The 21,039-nt window shown below is 38.2% G+C and overlaps 2 protein-coding genes across 8 annotated transcripts in view; one reads left to right on the top strand and one right to left on the bottom strand.

The window, feature by feature from the left end:
- LOC147871604 (oxytocin receptor A-like) overlaps window positions 1–21,039 on the top strand; it is a 546,632-nt gene that overhangs the window by 304,890 nt on the left and 220,703 nt on the right. The gene's annotated exons all lie outside the window — the stretch shown is intronic.
- On the bottom strand, window positions 2,541–5,385 carry LOC147871607 (uncharacterized). The gene is made up of 3 exons (XM_087360499.1): window positions 5,303–5,385; window positions 3,045–4,459; window positions 2,541–2,584 (listed from the first exon to the last, which is right to left on the bottom strand). Exons 1-3 carry the CDS (start codon window positions 5,383–5,385, stop codon window positions 2,541–2,543), a joined length of 1,542 nt encoding a protein of 513 aa, XP_087216625.1.

Raw genomic sequence — 21,039 nt, 5'->3', positions numbered from 1 at the left:
TTGTTGGGTATCATCATCGTGGCTTTGACGTAATCAACTAATTTCTGATTCGGCATTCAGCATTCGTAGGTACTGTCGAAAAAGTGGGAGTATAAAGGAACAATACATACTCTGTTTATAGATTTCGAAAAAGCCCATCATTCAGATAGAAGGAATGTGTTTAATGAATATCAAATCTAAAACTTCTTGACGATGGTGAAGAGTCAATTGAATAAAAATTTTCTTGGATATTATCCATCGTCTAGTAAATATAAAACGTAAAACGACGTTTCGGAGATGGGACTCTATCTCCGTCTTCAGGTTCCTACACAAAAGATTCCGGAGATAGGGATTAGCTCTATCTAGTGGGCCCAACTGTGTAGGAACCTGAAGACGGAGATAGAGTCCCATCTTCGAAACGTCGTTTTGCGTTTTATATTTACTAGACGATGGATAATATCCAAGAAAATTTTTATTCAAGTGTTTAATGAAGTTCATATTAAATTTAGTTATACCCAAAAAGAAACTAATTAGTTTAATTAAAATGTGTTTAAATTGAACTTATACTGCATTCTGTACAGCTAGATGTCTGGTGCATTTCATAATGAGAATGGTCTGAAAAAGGGAGATGTTTTGCACCACTGATTTTCAACTTTGTTGTACAATAAACCATCAGGAACATTCAAGAAAAGGGAGGACTTGGAATTGAATGGGGAACATCAGCTTCTAGTGTGTGCTGATAATGTTAATTTATTGGGTGAAAACATAAATATCATAACAGAGAAACACAGAAGCTCTATTACATTTTAATAAGGAATTTTCGTGTAGAATTAAACGCAGAGAAAACTAATTACATTTTCATATTTCGTCTCCAGACCACATGACAAGATCGCTTTGAAAATGAAAATTAAATTATTTGGGACGACGGTAACAAATACAGAGCAGGATACATTCGGGGAATGCTAGCTACAATGCAGTTTAGATTCCTTTGTCTTCCCGTCTGTAATGTAAAAATTTTGTTACAGGCAACTCTCGATTTACGAAAGAGTTCCGTTCCAAGACGTTGTTCGTTATGTGTATCTTGCATTCCTGGGCTTTTACGATACGTATCGTATAGGTTAGCAACCATTTTAAAGCATTAAAACAATGTACTAATTATCATAAAATAATTTTCTGATAAATACTGTAATAAATATATTTTTTAAAAGTTTATTTATTTAAATCTTACAATTATATTCACTATACTTTGGCATTTCGCTTTGTAAAGAAATCTATCTATTGGCGACTTTATGAAATTTTGAATGAATTGTGACGTTCGTTATAGCAAAGGTTCGTAAACCGAGAGTTGCCCATATTTGTTGTTTTGTGGAACTTGGTCTCTTAATGGAAACACGCATTACGGCTGTGTGAGAACAAGGTACATAGGAAGCTACATAACGAAGAGTTCTGTGATTTGTAATCTTCAAGATGTAGATTGAGATGCGTTGGGTATTTAGCATGCATGGAGAATGATAAATACATACAACATTTAGGTTAGAAAACCTGAATGGAAGAGACCACTTGGAAGACCCAGGCGTGCATGTGAGTACAATATTAAAACTGATCTTAGGGATGTAGGTTTGGAAATTTTGAGTCTGATTAATCTGGATTAGAATAGAGACCGGTGGCGAGCTGTTGTGGAGAACGAAATGGACAGTGTGGTTCCATTCATGTTAAGTTTCTGACTAGTCCAGCTTACTTTTAGCTTCCCAAGAATAATTCATCTCCATGGAGTTAATTAATTCGTTACTTACGTTTTCCGTGAATGTTAATTTAATTTGTATTTCTGTTTCCCGAATATTTTAAATTCGCCTTGTTTTGACGTTTTTGAAGGATTCTTTACGAACGCATCCTTCTCTCTTGATTTTTTCCAACATTTTTATAACGATATACTTAGCTGCCTCTGCGGCTGTTTGTTTGTTTGTTTGTTTTAACGCCCTCTTTAAAGTTGAATAGAATTTAATTGAATAAAAATTTACTTGGATATTATCCATCGTCTAGTAATAAAACGTAAAAACGACGTTTCGGAGATGAGACTCTATCTCCGTCTTCAGGTTCCTACTCAGTTGGGCCCACTAGATAGAGCTAATCCCTATCTCCGGACAAATTAAAAAAGTGAAAGTCCCAGAATAAAAAGGCATAACTACACCATCCATCCGTGGGACGTAAAAAAGTAATTAGTAGAAATAAAGTTCGTTAAACACGATAAAGCCCAAAAGACACAAACTCACAAAAAGTGGGAATAAATACACAAGAATATTAACTTGAAACTCGATGCCCACTTTGGATTTCTTGAGAGATGACAGGAATCCAAATAGGAGATAAATCCAAACTAGGCTGGCTGATAGGATTGGCGAGTAGTGCCATGTGTGCCGCCTCCTTGTATTTTCTGTAGATGGTATAGGGTTCAGTTAATAATACTTTGGCCCCATCCCAACAGACATGATGATCTTCTTCGTACGCATGTTGGGCCAATCTGGATTTCTCCAGCAGGCCCTGTCTGAAATTATATTTGTGTTCTTTCAATCGTACTTCCAGAGGTCTGTTGGTTTCGCCGATATACCATCTACCGCAATCACATGGTATTCCATACACACACTGCCTAGTCTGTCTCTCGGCTATTTTTGGTCTCATGGAACTCAATACACCACGGAGAGTGTGTCCGGTTTTAAAGATAGTCCTGATGTTGTAACGGTTCCCAATTCTTCTAAATTTTTCAGAGACACCTTTGACATATGGGATAACCGCCGTACCCAAAGGCGTTCTGTCAGGAGAAGGCCGGATGTTTTTTTCTTTTGACTTGATAACAGATTCAATTAAATGTCGGGGATACCCATTCAGAGATAGATCATGTTTGATGTTCTGAACTTCTCTGTTGAAATTGTTTTCTTCTGGACATATGATGTTAGCTCTATTCACCAGACTGTAAACCACTCCCCTTTTAACGTGGAGTGGGTGATTAGATTCGAAATTTAAATATCGGCCAGTATGTGTGGGTTTCCTATAAACATCCGTAAGTAAATTACCACCATTCTTCGTGACTAAAACATCCAGGAACGGAATAGTACCATTATTTTCCATCTCCATGGTGAATTGTATTGACGATCTGAGACCGTTAAGATGGTGAAAGAATTCCTGCAATCTCGCTGGACCATGCGGCCAAACCACAAAAGTATCGTCCACATATCTCAACCAAGTGGCTGGTTGGTGATCAGTTGTGTCTAAAGCCAGAGTTTCAAAATACTCCATATAAATATTGCTCACGACAGGCGACAACGAATTCCCCATCGCCATTCCCTCCTTTTGTTGATAGAATTTATCTTCATATTGAAAGTACGTAGTGGTCAAGCATACCTCTAACAGTTCCACCAAGTCATCAACCTGTAATGATGTCCGGTCCAATAATGTAGAATCCGTACGAAGTTTTTCCTTGATGACAAACAGGGCCTCTTCCACTGGTACGTTGGTAAATAGGCTGACTACATCGAAACTAACCAGTATATCTCCACTTTGAAGATGGACAGCCTTCAATAGTTGTATAAAATGTTCCGAATTTTTAACGAAAGATTCCGTGCTATTACTCAGAGGAACCAAAATCTTGTGCAGGAATCCCGCAAGGACGTAACAAGGTGAACCAATAGAACTCACGATCGGTCTGAGGGGGATATCTGGCTTGTGTATTTTAGGAAGGCCATACAGATAAGGGGGTTTACTGTGATATGGTGTCAGTCTACGTTTCAGATCGGTAGCAAGGACAGATTTATGCTTAGAGAGGATCTTCTGTATCTTCCTCTCCACTTGGGACGTAGGGTCCTTCTTTAGAGGTTCATAGACACCAGACTGTAACAGACTCGAAATCTTTTGTTTATAAGTAGAACTATCCATCACTACAGTACAGTTCCCTTTATCAGCAGGAAGAATTCTTAAATCTTTGTTGCGTCTCAAGGCCAACATGGCCCTAAACTCAATCTTAGTTATATTAGATGTTGGTGGTTTTGATTTCTCCAACATTGACCGAATTCTCCAACTGAATTCCATTCCCACAGTAGGGGGAAGTTTGGACTGAACAGATTCAGCAGCAACTGCCAGGTCCAGGTTGAACCTAGTCCTACTCAATGCAAAATTGAGCCCCTTCTGAAGAATAGTTTCCTCCGATTTTGTAAGAGTGTGTTCAGAAATATTGAGGATGAACTTCTTGGACCCCGAAGATATTTCTCGAGCTGAAGTAGTAGTCTGATGATTATTGATTAAAGTAGAGAACTTCTTGATTTGGAAATATCTTCGGGGTCCAAGAAGTTCATCCTCAATATTTCTGAACACACTCTTACAAAATCGGAGGAAACTATTCTTCAGAAGGGGCTCAATTTTGCATTGAGTAGGACTAGGTTCAACCTGGACCTGGCAGTTGCTGCTGAATCTGTTCAGTCCAAACTTCCCCCTACTGTGGGAATGGAATTCAGTTGGAGAATTCGGTCAATGTTGGAGAAATCAAAACCACCAACATCTAATATAACTAAGATTGAGTTTAGGGCCATGTTGGCCTTGAGACGCAACAAAGATTTAAGAATTCTTCCTGCTGATAAAGGGAACTGTACTGTAGTGATGGATAGTTCTACTTATAAACAAAAGATTTCGAGTCTGTTACAGTCTGGTGTCTATGAACCTCTAAAGAAGGACCCTACGTCCCAAGTGGAGAGGAAGATACAGAAGATCCTCTCTAAGCATAAATCTGTCCTTGCTACCGATCTGAAACGTAGACTGACACCATATCACAGTAAACCCCCTTATCTGTATGGCCTTCCTAAAATACACAAGCCAGATATCCCCCTCAGACCGATCGTGAGTTCTATTGGTTCACCTTGTTACGTCCTTGCGGGATTCCTGCACAAGATTTTGGTTCCTCTGAGTAATAGCACGGAATCTTTCGTTAAAAATTCGGAACATTTTATACAACTATTGAAGGCTGTCCATCTTCAAAGTGGAGATATACTGGTTAGTTTCGATGTAGTCAGCCTATTTACCAACGTACCAGTGGAAGAGGCCCTGTTTGTCATCAAGGAAAAACTTCGTACGGATTCTACATTATTGGACCGGACATCATTACAGGTTGATGACTTGGTGGAACTGTTAGAGGTATGCTTGACCACTACGTACTTTCAATATGAAGATAAATTCTATCAACAAAAGGAGGGAATGGCGATGGGGAATTCGTTGTCGCCTGTCGTGAGCAATATTTATATGGAGTATTTTGAAACTCTGGCTTTAGACACAACTGATCACCAACCAGCCACTTGGTTGAGATATGTGGACGATACTTTTGTGGTTTGGCCGCATGGTCCAGCGAGATTGCAGGAATTCTTTCACCATCTTAACGGTCTCAGATCGTCAATACAATTCACCATGGAGATGGAAAATAATGGTACTATTCCGTTCCTGGATGTTTTAGTCACGAAGAATGGTGGTAATTTACTTACGGATGTTTATAGGAAACCCACACATACTGGCCGATATTTAAATTTCGAATCTAATCACCCACTCCACGTTAAAAGGGGAGTGGTTTACAGTCTGGTGAATAGAGCTAACATCATATGTCCAGAAAAAAACAATTTCAACAGAGAAGTTCAGAACATCAAACATGATCTATCTCTGAATGGGTATCCCCGACATTTAATTGAATCTGTTATCAAGTCAAAAGAAAAAAACATCCGGCTTTCTCCTGACAGAACGCCTTTGGGTACGGCGGTTATCCCATATGTCAAAGGTGTCTCTGAAAAATTTAGAAGAATTGGGAACCGTTACAACATCAGGACTGTCTTTAAAACCGGACACACTCTCCGTGGTGTATTGAGTTCCATGAGACCAAAAATAGCCGAGAGACAGACTAGGCAGTGTGTGTATGGAATACCATGTGATTGCGGTAGATGGTATATCGGCGAAACCAACAGACCTCTGGAAGTACGATTGAAAGAACACAAATATAATTTCAGACAGGGCCTGCTGGAAAAATCCAGATTGGCCCAACATGCGTACGAAGAAGATCATCATGTCTGTTGGGATGGGGCCAAAGTATTATTAACTGAACCCAATACCATCTACAGAAAATACAAGGAGGCTGCACACATGGCACTACTCGCCAATCCTATCAGCCAGCCTAGTTTGGATTTATCTCGTATTTGGATTCCTGTCATCTCTCAAGAAATCCAAAGTGGGCATCGAGTTTCAAGTTAATATTCTTGTGTATTTATTCCCACTTTTTGTGAGTTTGTGTCTTTTGGGCTTTATCGTGTTTAACGAACTTTATTTCTACTATTTACTTTTTTACGTCCCACGGATGGATGGTGTAGTTATGCCTTTTTATTCTGGGACTTTCACTTTTTTAATTTGTCCGGAGATAGGGATTAGCTCTATCTAGTGGGCCCAACTGAGTAGGAACCTGAAGACGGAGATAGAGTCTCATCTCCGAAACGTCGTTTTACGTTTTATTACTAGACGATGGATAATATCCAAGTAAATTTTTATTCAATTGACTCTTCACCATCGTCAAGAAGTTTTAGATTTGATATGAATAGAATTTCTTTGTTATTTTTTTCCGAACCAGGACGATGCATAACAACATAGACTAAAAGGTGGATCGTCCCATTTAATTTAAATCTCTCTCGACCTTTTCTAGCTTCTTAGTAGCGTATTCCGAAGATGATTTGGAACGTAATGTCGGAAAAGAATTTCTTTGGGATCGGGGATAAAAATGCATGGTTCAAACGTTTAACCATAAGGACTTTACTCCAGGTTTTATTACGTCACTCAAGGTCAAAGACTTCAGTGACTGTCTTCCGAGAATTAAATACATGTTCTTTCCGTAGACTGGAAGTTGACGAGGCAACTAACTAGATGTCTTACGGAACCCGAAGGTTCATCACCGAATTAACCAAAGCCCTCCACCGGACCCTGTCCTGAACCAACAAAATCCAGTCGGCTTCAAGTCCTATCTCCCATAGATCCCACCTTATATTATCCTCCCATCTACGTCTAGGTCTCCCAAGCTGTCTCTTTAAATTAAAGATCTTACAGACTGGTATTAAAAGACCTGTTTTGTTATAACTTGTTACATTTACGAAACATAATGAGGAGGGGACATCATGTATTAAGTTTTATGTTACTGAGTGAGCCATCTAAATTACATTGTAATAATTCGGCATATATTTTAACCTTTTGCATGCACAATAAGTTCCTTTAGCGAATTAATTGATTTTTTCCTCATGTGGTGATACTGTTTTAGTAATGTAATACAAGGAAATCTTAAAACATTACTACCCGAAACAGCTCTATCGAACGACAAATCGACTCCAGACTTCATCGCCGTAATCGTGTTGATGCTGTTGGAAAAATGATATTAAGAGTGTCTGAAATATAATAGCATATACGAGCTAGACCTGGGTTCGAGACTAGTTTGTTGTCTTGCGTCTAACAGAAGTTGGAAGCTGTGACATGTGAAGTACAACTGCCAATATTTCCGCATGCTGGAATTCTGCGGTACAAATGTTGAAGATGCGTTGTGTGAATACGCGGAACTTTGTACTAGAAAACAAGGAAGGAGAAGCAGAGGGGAAGGAAGGGCACAGTGCCAGATACTGACTTTACATAAGGAACGAAGTAGAATGGAGAAGAAAGACGACAACAAAAGTTTCGAAGGGAAAGAATTTATAAATAATGAGGAAAGTAGTGAAGCGGGGTAGCATGTGCGTCATAAGGAACGCGTTAAAATAAGGGAGGGAATGAAAAAGAGAGAGAGAGATGATAAAATATGAGGATGACATCGAATTCTTTGAGATAACAAGCATAATTATGTCCCATTCTTTTATTCTCTGTCCTCACATACCTCAGATGCTAGATGTAGATTCAATGCCTGGAAGTTTGATACTGTATGTCCCGGGTAGTGAATTTATTATATCAGTTTAAATTGTCTTCATACAACTAAATTTTTAGACAGCGCAACCGTGAAACTGTAGAAACGCCCGACTTGACGGGAGGACGGATTGACTGCTCCATCAGAGTCCGCCCTGGCAAAATCAGTCACAGTGCAAAACAACATGGCGTTTTATTCTACGAGGCGCGTCCTCAAAGTAAGTTTCCCACTCGTCCCACAGCTAGCAAACCTTATATTGCGCGAAGCGACTGTGCGTACGTGATAGAGCAATGACGTAGCATGGCGCATGCACTAACGGAACTTCCCGCGTTCTCACATTAGCATCGTTGCAGCTGTTGAAGATGGAGGTTCTTATTCCAGCTCCCGCCGACTGTGAAGTGCGGTCAGTGATAACGCTAGGCCGCACACGGCTCGACGGACAGCAAGTCTCCTGCAGGAGTTCAGCTGGGAGGTGTTTAATCATTCACCCTACAGCCCGGACCTCGCTCCCAGTGATTTCCATCTTTTCCTACACCTCAAGAAATTCCTGTCCGGTCAGCGTCAGCGTTTTGAGAATGACAGAGAGGCGGAGATGGTTGTCACACAGTGGTTCCAATCCCAGGCGGCAGACTTCTACGACACAGGTATTAAAAGTTGGTCCCACGGTATGACAAATGTCTCAATTCCGGTGGCGAATATGTTGAAAAATAGCTGGACACTTGCTGTATCTGTTGCAATAAATATTTCCATGAAATTGTGTTTTGTTTCTGTAAAAGGCCCCAGGGAAACTTACTTTGAGGACGCGCCTCGTACAATAGAACCATTTGTTATAGTTGTCTAATTAAACCTTTAATATACACCTGTAACGCTGGTTTCATAATTGTTGTCTGTGTCGTTTGGAAGACAGTTATTCCTATTTGCCGGAGTTGTGAATCAGTATCTTAGAGACACAGCTTTGACTCTCTTCATCAGTTGCTTTCTGTGTGATCAGTAGGCGTACTCTTTGTCTTAGGACTTTTGAACTCTTTCGGGTTATCCGAAGAATCCGTCCCACATCGCGGAAATTACATTCCGGTACAATGTCGGGCTCAGTCCAATAATCTTATTAAAGTTACAACAGAGGGACAGAAAAACAAAGGAAGTGAGATAGAAAACAAGAAGGAGAAGGAGACAATTAAATTTTGATGCTGGTAAATTTCTAAAATGGTCCTCCGTTTGGAAAGTCATATTTCAGCCTCAGCGCGTGAGCCCTGCTATTTTGAAATTCAAATAAAATATATACTAGATCTGGTGGAATGTTAATGTAAGTAAAAGTAGGCGGACCACAAAGGGTTATCTTAGCTGAACATAATTAAGCTCTGTTGATGTGGATATCTGCAGCGAAAATGTAAAGTCCGTGAGTTTCATTATGATCTTTGTCATATTTTTTTGTATAAAGAATAGGAATTGGTCGCGTGCAGTGACTGTCATGTCCGTCCGTTTATTTGTCCGCTTTTTTAATATTCGATACTATTAACGGACTTACAATTAAATTTGGCAATTTAATTTTGTTCAGTGTGAACGTTGTTGACTTCTGTACAAATAAAGGTTTATCGCAAAATATTATACACTATATTCTTCGAGAATTCGAACCCTACTGAGTTAACAGTTGATTATCCGGTTGTAGCTTTATTACCATGTCCGTTCTTAAGCCGTTAAATTCGTTCCGTATTCTGGAATCATATTTATCTACAGGTTCTTTTAATATTAGTACGAATAAGTCGGTTTGTTTAAATTTTTTTAACTGAAATAGTCTTATTCTAGGAACATTTACCTCAGCCAGTGACTCTGTATGATTTAAATTCGAGAAAGAAGATTGTTTAAACGAAAAAAGCTGGTAATACTAGATATGGCCAATGATATCCTTCGATTACGGGCGAAATACAGGAAAATCTATTTTCGCTGACAGTTTGTCTGCTGTTTTGAAGCCCCTGTAATGGAGACAACGAGGGTCTTACTCAGCCAACCAAATTTGTTTTCTCTAAGGAGGCTGACCACTTGTTACTCCTTAGTCTCGTCGTCTTGTGGTTGAACGTGTGGACCAGCTAAAGTTACGTTTTAAATCGACCATCACGTACCGTGAAATAATAATATATTAACTTTTTAAAATAGAATAACTGAAGACATTTCTCTCTTATTCAGTGTAAAATTTCGGTTGTTACATCTGAGGAATCACGTTACATTTCCATTACAATCATCAGTCCCTTAATTAAATTTAATATTTTCGTAGCTTTTTATTGTAACTAGACGTGAAAGTTAAAGGATGCTCGGTTTTTCTCTGGGAAAATCAAGAAAAGTTTGGGAGGTAATATGCTTGAATTATTCAGATTTATATTGATTTTCATACTATCAAGTTGGTGAGACTGTACGTTACCCATATTCTGTAATATTTCAAATTCTTACGGAGGCAAAGTACAAAGAACTTTGTCTTCTGGGTTTTCGGGTCCAGTAGTCTGGTAGCTTACCGACGTTTCAGAGGTTCTTGCTGTCTATTTTATTAGAGTGACTCAGACCATTAATATAGGAGTTAATTTGTGTTACTTTGTAATTCTGAGCCCACAATTTGAAGTACCTCCGAAATCTCGGTAAAGTTCTATCAGACAGCCATCTTCTTCCCAACATTATCTGAACGCGTAAGGTACGGTACCTATCTACATTAATTTCCAGTCTGACAGCTAATCATTAAGTTGCATATTAATTTGTGTTATTATATGATTCTGACGACGCAGTTGAAATATTCGCCTGGATAGTGTAATTCACTAACTGATGGAGCAGAGTTTTTCTTGAGAAGCTAATAGCACTCAGACGATTTCCTAAACTCTTATGGAAACTGATGGCTTATTACCATCTTCAGAAGAGCTGGTCACCGACCCTTATCCTTAGCCAGTTAATCTTATTCATACTCTCCACCTTATCATTCCATTTACGCTTAGGTCTTCCAAGTGGGTTTTCCCCTTTAGTCTTGTTGTAACCATTTCTCGTATTTCCTATGAACCTCATATGACTCGCCTATCTGATCGTACTGACTTGATCATCTATGAATATTAGAGAAGGGTACATAGTAGAGAACACGTCATGCAATTTTCTCAAGTCTGTTATCACTTTATCCCTCTAAGGTCTCAATATTCTCCTAAGCGGTCTGTTGTTAATACACTCATAACTGTGTTATTCCTCTTAAAGTGAAAGACCACGTTTTGCACCCATACGAAACAACTGGTAAAATTACACGTGTGTATAGTCTACTCTTTAGCAGACGGAGAGAAAAAATATTCTGAATAGCGTATTAGCTAGCATTTTCTGAATAATGGACTTAGTTTTCTTAACGTTTACATGTATGATAATTTCCTTTCTGGCATTGAACAAATCTCATGTACTGTTTCGCCCAGTAAATTAACATCATCAGTATAGACCGCAAGCTGATATGTCTCATTGAATTACAAGTCCTCTGTGTTTTCTTGGGTCTTCCTAAGGGCGTGTTCTAAAGGAAAACTTAAACAATGGTTGTAAAGCGTAGACAATTCCGTAGGAAGTTGTTAGCCCATTTCCCAACCGCCATGTTGGAGGACCGTGCCTCCTCAACTGTCCGCGACTGCTTATTGAACATATTTACAGCTACTGTCCGTATCTGAAGGCCTCCTCCATCCACGACCTAAGGACGGGCCATGTCGTGGTGGCAAGGGTTCCACTTAAGTCGGCCTAGATAATGTAAGTCACGAAAGTTACTTGTGACTTTACTTATATATTCAGATTAAATACAATGAAACTAGCAGTTTCTCAAAGTAATCGATATTGACTTTATTAAATATTCTCAGTTGGCGAAATTTCGAGTTGTGAAACTTGAAATAGGTGTAACGTAGAGGTCTATAGAGTCTGCTGTTCGTTAAAGTGTTAAGTCTACTTTAACTGTAAAGGTTTTTAGGACAGGTGACCATACCAGTTCCCCCGGTAGTAAGTCTGCCATATGATAAAGGTCTTTGTCCTTCTATGCAGGAGTTTCTCTTTTCAATTCGACTGCATTAGAGAAATCATGGATGAAAGTCAGCCAGGCGGCAGCACCAGCGTCCTCTGGGCCATAACTTTTGCATCCAATTTTCGTCTCTTTCATTATGTAAGTTGTGTTAGTCTCTAGTCACTCAGTTTGGACTACGATAAAGACATGAAAGGGAAAGAGGGACTGACTTTCCTTTTTATGTTTGTGTCTGCAAATGCAAGCCGGGCCTTTTCAGCAACTGTGACGTCATCTCCATGTTTATAGACACTTCTGGAATTTCATCAGCAACTTCTACTCTTCTGTCTGTTTTTGGTCATTTCTCTATGGCTGTTTCATCAAAACATGAGTTGTCACATTCTCTGGCGCAACCACACAATTACCCTAGTACTGGAGACTCTCAACACATTAAACTAAACAAACCAAAAATTAGGTTAGATGCGCCCCACTGTACGCGTATTCCAAATCCCTTTTTCGAATCTCTTCACTGAAAAGAATGAGGCTAACAGAAGTTGGAACACGCACAGGGGATATCAGAAGTACTCACAAAATTTTAGTTGGATAATCTTAATAGAGGATATTACTTGGCAGAACTAGACGTAAATTGGAATACAGTATTAAAATGTATCTTAAAGGCGTGTAACCAGCGAGTGTGATTATTCGATTTATTGAATTCCATGAATGTTGTGGAATTTCTAGTTGAAGGACTGTTAGCTATTTAAAACAGACTCTCCTCCATAGATTTAGCTGGTTTTTGAGAAATTGCATAAACCATTCTTTGGCTTGACTGCTCTTTTATTGAAAACAGAAATGTGTTGTTGCAAAGCTAATCGCAGTACTGCACCAGCAAAAATTATTTTTCCATTTATTCCATTAAACATTTCCCATATCGAAACATTTCCACATTTTTAATTTGTAGATTATGTACTACATATTGTATAAATTACTTTGTAAATTGAACAAATTCATAGAAATTTAACCAAACTCATCAATTCCTATTGTAAAACGAATTCTAGCCAATAATCGTAATTCGGTTCAATTCAGTTGCTTGTTTCGTATTTATTACACTGCTTGACAGCAAAATCTGGTAGTAAAAAAAACGCCAACACATGATATATTAACGAAATATATATAACATAGTACAAATACAGCAAGATTTACAATAAATAACACAAGAATAACATCAAGTTTAAAGGTTATACGAATAGCCATATGAATTGGACGTTGTTTATTGTCTAAGATAATATTTTATGCAGGCTTACGTGATGTTTAGATATTTGGCCGCATTTCCCACTACAGGTGATTTATTGTCATAATACAGCCAAATTTGTTAACAATTTTATTTCTGTATTAGTGACGACGGTTGGCATCGAACCCATAACTATCCGAATAATAAATTAATATAGTAGCCACTAGCCTATTGAGGCGGTAGTGCACTCAGATAATTGACAGTGCAGATAATATTACTTGTATAGTGATTCAACAAACCACTGTCAAAAAGCTTTAGAGAATTATAAAGAAATGACAAATATTGGACACTAGAATAAATTAAAACAGTAAGCATTTGGTCACCGAGAGTGATATATCACAGAACGTAATGCAGTCCTTGTTTAAAATGCCTGTGTATCTGTCGATTACACTGATAATACAAGCGTTTTAGCTAATAAAGCTACCAGTAATTTCATTCTGCGTGAAACAGGTATTGTACGTATAAAACGTCTAATTTTATGAGGTTAAAAGCAACCGCCTCATGTCATGGCTAAACCGATACGGTAATGACGTAATACCTTCATCACATGCAGAGTAGGCCTCTATAATTATTAATAGCGTATAGAACAAACGATATTGATTGATTAATTCTTCAAGTAAGGAGCTTAGAAAGTTGGAGAGAGGAGTTCTTCTCTCTCGCTCCCCCTTTTTACTTCATTATCTCACGTAAAAGAGGGGAGGGGACAGGGGATTACGGTATTGGGTTTTTAGAGTTCACTAATTAATGAAGTTTCACTGGTTTCGTTACCTTGGGCTTATATCATCGTGCTTTTTTAAGTAACTTATTTCACGTGGAAAGCAAGCAGAAGGCATGGTTCATAAATTCATTAACAAAAAAATAAACAGGAAGTAAAGTAGAAGGGACGTGTTTCATTTTGTGTTATTTTGGAGAGTGAGAGGGGAAACACACAAGCAAACACGTGACACGTTGGTATGACGAGTGTTGGTGTGAGAAACTCCTTTGCTTTTAAATGTAATATGCGTTTCTGAATCATAAAGAAACTAATAAAATGGTAATGGATTTAAACTTTAACGCGTTAATCCAGAGTTTTTACGTCCCAGTAACGGAACAGAGATATGTAGCTTCTAGTTAGCAAAAATGGTTTTACTCTGTTCATTTTATCAATATTAATATACATTGTATGACTTCCTCTCACGTATCGCATAAAGAAGGTAGTGTCCATCCGTCTGTCATCTTCGTAACTACCAAAGGAATTTAAACTGAATCTGGTATTGGTTCTGGAGAGTAAAACCAGGGAATGAAGCATTTAGAATATCAAATCTAAAAGTTCGTGACGATGGTGAGTTATTTGAATAAAAAGTTCCTTGGATATTTTCCATCGTCTAGTAAAATAATAAAATAGAAAACGACTTTGGTCCGGAGATAGGGATTAGCTCTATCTAGTGGGCCCAACAGATTAAGTACCTGAAGACGGAGATAGAGTCCCATCTCCGAAATGTCGTTTTCTATTTTAATATTTTACTAGACGATGGAAATATCCAACAAACTTTTTATTCAAAAAGCATTTAGAAAATGAATGTACTGGAATGAAATGCAGTTTCCCAATTTTGCAGATGTTTTGCTTAAAGAGAACTTACTTGTAGGGTTATTCATTCTGGTTTAGTGTGTTGGTTTCCTTTAATACAGTGATCACATTTTCAATTAATATTATGGCGGGTTTTTTAAGAATGAAATGGGAACATAATATTAAAACATAAACTGGGAAAATAAATTTTGATAATATGGATTTGCCTGACATCACTCTGGTGTGGTGTCCAGTGCCATACTTTCTCATTACCAACGCCGATTCCAGGTTCTGCTACCATATAATTACATATCGTGTTAGTTAAGTGGCTAGTAAGTTACGGAGAAACATTTAGTGTCGCCATAAATTTTATTTTATATTATTTGGTATAGCTAAGTCCGTGATGTGTTTAACGATTAGGATTTTGATTCCTAGTAGGAGTACTATCGCGTTTGGGTTGGCTCTTTGTTTCAACCTACCCCACACCCAAGAGATATACGAGGCTCGGAGCTTTTAGAGTCGCGTAGTCTTAGTTAAGATCATTTTTGTGGTAAATGAAGTAGATCTGTGAACCTTACGTTCTGAAATCTACATCCATTCAGCTCTCATTCTTTCAACCAAGCTCATTGAAACTTAATTTATTTTTCAGATCTCCTTTGGGGTTTTTCGAAGTAAACATTTTCTATATTTCCTCATCGCAATTATGTACAATGCTTGTTTCTCCCAATCTTATCTACACTTTCAGCTTCACTCTACTTACAATAGTTTTTTTCATTTACTTATTATTCATTTAACGACGCTGAATAACTCAGATTGTATATCGTCGAACGACAGGATGACTAATGAATAATAATTGCTGAGATCGTGGAAGGCAGCAGTTTGGCCTAATTTAATGTAAGATCGTGGAATTCGCCTAGGGAAGAGAGAAAATCAACTAAAATTATCATACTGTTAACCGGTCTCCGGGCAAAGAGTTCAACACAGTATATCTCGAATACAAAGCAGCAGTGCTACCCACTCTGTTTCTTAAAACACTAAGTGACCCGTATAAATCACGAAGTTCCTTGTTATCGTAAATTGCTCTTTTACGTTATCAGTTTTAGGTCCGAGTATTTTTATATGAAATTTGTTTCCAGACAGGTATAGCAGGTTAATTTATTCCAGTATGAAAATAGGTCTATATAGCATTCATGATATCGGAGATATATGACTGGTAGAATCACTGTCAGGAGCAGAATATTCCCGTAAAACCTGTCCAAATCCTATATCCTCCACCACAAATCTCCAACCGACTGCATTGCGTCTGTGTGTTCTAGACAGAATAGTTACATCTAAGCAGAGCTGTCATCAAATTAATACATTATGACTGGAACATTATTACGTTGAGGGCATGGACCTTCCTTCCATATTCGTTAGCAACGAGATAACTGTGCAGTGTAGCCTAGACGAAGGCCCCCTTATTTTAAAATAATCATCACAACTTCAACTCATATAACAAATGATTTATTTGTGTATTTGTTACAGTTTTAGGTTCCCTTTCACGCCGAATCCACGGTAATTCAAATCCGAGTGAATTTTGATTAAACAGTTCGCATTTTTTCTACATTCTCCTTTACCAATTAATGATAATATTTATTGACATAGTTTCAGTTTATTTGAGCCCAAAGGCCGAACACCATTAAAAACAAAGCTTCTTAATTTTGACGACTCTGGATCAGTTTAAATCATTCGACATTAATTGAAAATATTACAAAATATCTACTTTAATATTATGCTTCCACCTCAACCTCAGTTGTGTGTGCAGATATATTCTGATATATTTTATCGCTTAAAATATTATATTTCGTGTCTGTCCTATCCATACCAAATTAACAGTGTATAGTTTTCTTGAAGTAACTGCTGGGATAAGAACGCGGACAGTGGTAATATTATAAGCAGTTATTTAAGATTTCCTTCAGTTTCTCTCTTTTAGTCTGGAAATTTGTGCCAGAAATTTCCCCCCAAATATAACTGTCACGTAGGCTGTGTAGATTTTTATAAATTGGGGGCAACTAAAATTTTTATAATCTAATTTTTTTTTACTCGGGTTATGTATCCATATAATACTGAAAGAATATTGCGTGACTCATGTGGTTATGTGTTATTTGTAACGTCTGGAGTGGCGTATACAGGTAGCCTTGGATTTCATTGTTTTTCTTACATTAAATACGTTATAGATATGACTGCCCACGAGCAGTAAAAGCTTAGACTGATGCGATTTTTATGGAAACGATACGCTGGCTCCTGATTATTGCAATGATAGTACAAACTCATTTTTCTAAAAGAAAAAAGACTCATCAGGTTCTGCAAGTAACCGATTCAGTTAATGTTACCTAAATATACATTATTTTTAAACGTGATATTACGCACCAGACCAGTTTGGCGTTTTTGGTAATATCAACCGACTTTTTCGCCATATTTTTCTGAAACTTCATCACGACATTTTGTACATAATAATTCGCATATTTCTTGCAAGGAATAGGTACGGACAAAGATCAGCTGAGCGGTTATCAACTCCTCAAGTAGCATTGAATCACTTGCACAGCAGGGAATGTGTTAATTAGAATGTTAATTACCGCTCTTGATATTCTGATACCGCAAAAATTTGTGGTATGTCCTAATTGGTTCCAGAAGCCGTGCCTTAGAAGTCACAGTGTGGAAAATAGTCCCACGTTGTAGCACAGCTTTATCGTTTGGAAGCTTAACCCTCACCTTTCAGACTTTGCATTTACATACATTAGACCTAGTTTTCCCGAGGGACGAAATCCACTTGCAGTATCTCATTATGTTACCGGCCATGCTAGAGCAGTAAAAACACGAGGGTTCCAAGTTGAACGTATCTGCAATATAGGGGCTTTCTCTTGTCTGATAATGGACGTGATAAGGGCGACAAGATGGCGGCGCCAATGGAGGCAGCACGTAGTCTGGACAAATGACGATCATAACCGTAATAAGTCTAGTGTTCGATTCCCGCTCTATCCCGTTTGATTATTGATAAATTTTTATTCCAGGTATGCACTCCCTAAGGAAGCCACTGAGATAACAGAACCAAATACTGTTACACAAAACTATAAATATAAACTCTTTTCTGTTTTGTTCCAATTTTGAACTGCTGGTTCAACAGGGTTTCGTGAAAAGCGTCGCTTAAGCCTGTCATGATTTCAAGATGTGGCAGTGTTGCTTTCGGTCGAAAACCTCTCTCATCTAAATAGCCCATAACCTAACTTATATTTCCCCCTTTCTGCCCCGATTTCTCTCCCACCCCCACCCCTCCATTACCGGGGTGCTCACTGCTGAGGGCCGTATCGTGGGGTGACCTGTGGACCTCTATTTCCCTGCTCCTCTTGTATTTCCTTTGTCCTTCCTCTTTCATCTCCTCTCTCACTTGCATTCTACTGTTCTGCTTCGTCAATATATTGCTCTTTGTTGACCTCAGAGTCGCCATCTTAAACAAAATACACGCAGCTTCAATGTCGTGCCTCTTCCGTCCGCCTTTGGTCCGCCTGGCATCATCAATATGCTGGTCCCTCATTCTGTACAGTGATTTTCCGATGCGTGTTAGATATGTTATCCTCGTACAAAGAGAACTTCCCTTCTCTTCTTGCCATCTTCAGATTTCTCTTTACATCCAAATTTCCTTCCGTTCATGTTTCAACTAACATTCCTCACAACATCCGCAAAGCCCTGTCCTGATTTGAAAAAAGAAAAACACTCAAATCATGAATGCAGCGGGCTCAGTCTACACGAAGATACTGTCCCGGGCTTGGTCTAGAGAGACTGAAGAAAACCTTTAGTAATTTAATATTACTAAAGGATTGTAAAAAAATTATGTATCATTCATTTAACGTTAGAATGTTGACCACCATCAAAATATCTAACACCTGGGTATAGAGCCAGAGAAAGCTTAATTTTACAGTTTAAGATTCAATATTTTCTCTTGAAAGTGTGTCTCATCGACTTGTGACTCCAACAAACGTTTCAGATAAATATGGGTGCAAATGAAAATGGCGTAGGCCCCTGAGTTGCTACACTGCACATTGATGTTCGATGCGAACAGACATATTACATGTGCAGTGCATACGACGAAGGAATGCGAATATCGGTGGATACTAATAGAAAGGGCAACAGATATTCTGCACTAATGCACTGTGTAATTGCATTTTAACCCCCTTCATTGATTGAATAAATGAATTTCTCCCCTCCCTATTTTAATCTTCTAATCACCAAAACGGCTGTTCGGCCCTGAACATGACGTAATATGCCGCTTAAATCTGGTCGAGTTAAAAATTAGTATAGTACGCATAGCCTAACCCATTCACAAATTGATTGCACTAATTGGTATTCCATTTCATTAATATTCAGTAAGCTAGTGTGTATTGTATTGTAAAAAGCATGTAATAGGCCTGTACAATAATCCCCGCTCTCCGTCTCTTTAAGCTCTGTATTTAGTGGCATGTGCTTCTGAAAAGCAGAAAAACGTACGCGCGGTGGGTACAATCCATGGCTTCTGCCTACATTGACAAGAGCCGGTCTCAGCGTAGGTCTACGCCATGAACCGGGTTTAATGCCTGATATTGGCATTAGCATTTTGACAAAATATATTACTTTATTTATAAAGACCAGCTAAACAGGAGTAACCATCATCTCCCATGGAAAATAATCCTTCTTTACAATCAGATATTTGCTCAATTTGTCTCTAAATTTCGAGCCTTTTATGGAACGACAATGTTCATTGCAAAATTCCAAGAAAAATTAATCGATTTAATGTGTGTTTTGAGGTTCTCACTGCAGTAAATATGTCAATATTGTTGTTCTAGGTTGTGACGTCATGTGGTCTAGTAGGTAAATGCCAACGTTTCGGAGAATAATACTGTCTCCATCTTCAGGAGTTCAGTATCTTCAGGTCTGGTATCATCCAATAAGTCCACAACCCAAAAAGCAACATCAACGTAATTGCACATCGTATTTTTCCTGTTTATTAATATTATTATTATTATTAACCTGCCATCTATACTTATGTCTCCGAAGTGGTGTCTTCCTTTCACGTTTCTCAACTGAAATACTATATACCTGTTTCTCCTATTCCTGGTACATTTTCAGCCCTCAAGAAAAAGATGACTGCTGGAGACAATATTCTAACTGATGAAGTAACTCTTTTTTTTAAGATGATCAATTTACTAATCATAAAACGTAAACTAGAGGTTTATTTAAAACCGTCAAATGCAACAAATAACAATGATAATGTCAGAATTAATTGGAACAATCTCACGTTTTTCGTAACATGTTTCGACTTGCCTCAAAGTAATTTGCAGAAGTGGCATTTGTTCTGACATTTCAATAAAAGTGTTCATTACGATATAACTGCTGTTACATTAGTACTGTTATCTTTGTTAAAGACGGTTTGAAGTTATATCGGCAGTTGACCGCTATTAAACTACTAAGAAGCTGGAATTATAAATAAATATATAAAATCAAAATCACTGGCGATCCTCGTTTGTGTCATATTTGGGTAGCGTACTCGTTGGGTGGTGTTCTTTAATTTTGTTTTGAACAGAGTTTGTTAATCTTCAGATTATGTAGGCTACATGTCTTTGTATTGGCAAGGTCCTTGTTATATTATAATCAATAGTTGTCTTCAAATGTGAGAAAATGCTTCCCTGATGACTTTGTAGCAAATTGGAACATGTCGAATAAAATTTAACATCGTTGTGATAAATTCTGGCGGTATGAGTACTCTTTGTCGCATTTGACGGAATTTCACACATATATTGAACCGACGTAGTTACGACTTCGAAATGTGGTGCTGGCGAAGAATGCTAGGGATACCACGGACGCAGAGAAAAACAAATGTGTCAATCAGGAATGAGCTGGACATGAATAGATCTCTTTCTTCATCATGCTACCAGAGGACATCGCAATTCTTCGGCCACATCACAAGACGACAGGGTGATAATCTAGAAAAATTTATAGTCCAGGGAGTAGTCAACGGAAGAAGGCCTCGAGGAAGATCACCCAGGAGATGGGTTGATCAGGCAAAGGAGATCACCCAGTTACCTCTAAATAAGATAATAAGAAACGCAGAAGATCGGGAATGATTGAAACAGCGGATCATGTCCATAGCGAACTGAAGCAACGCATGTGGGGGGCACGATGCTCAGAGACGAGAGAGAGAGAGATTGATTGAACTGAAAGGTGTCGGGACAAAATCATACTTTAAAGTCGTGACGTCAACGCTGTTTGCAACAGGTTGAAAAAAA

Source organism: Zootermopsis nevadensis, unplaced genomic scaffold (assembly GCF_977971745.1).
Source record: "Zootermopsis nevadensis isolate Lab colony 2312 unplaced genomic scaffold, Znev_1.0 Znev_ptg000045l, whole genome shotgun sequence".
Taxonomy (NCBI): Eukaryota; Metazoa; Arthropoda; class Insecta; order Blattodea; family Termopsidae; genus Zootermopsis; species Zootermopsis nevadensis.
The sequence above is the reverse complement of the archived record's forward strand: the minus strand, read 5'-3'. Positions and strand labels throughout refer to the sequence as shown.

Excerpts from the sequence above, each read along its gene's own strand:
- LOC147871607 (XM_087360499.1), bottom strand. The coding sequence starts at position 5,385 with ATGGTGAAAGAATTCCTGCAATCTCGCTGGACCATGCGGCCAAACCAC. Across the intron at positions 4,460-5,302 it reads ATATCTCAACCAAGTGGCTG|TAGGGGGAAGTTTGGACTGA; the intron begins GTTGGTGATCAG and ends CCATTCCCACAG. Across the intron at positions 2,585-3,044 it reads TTTAGTCACGAAGAATGGTG|ATGGTATATCGGCGAAACCA; the intron begins GTAATTTACTTA and ends TGATTGCGGTAG.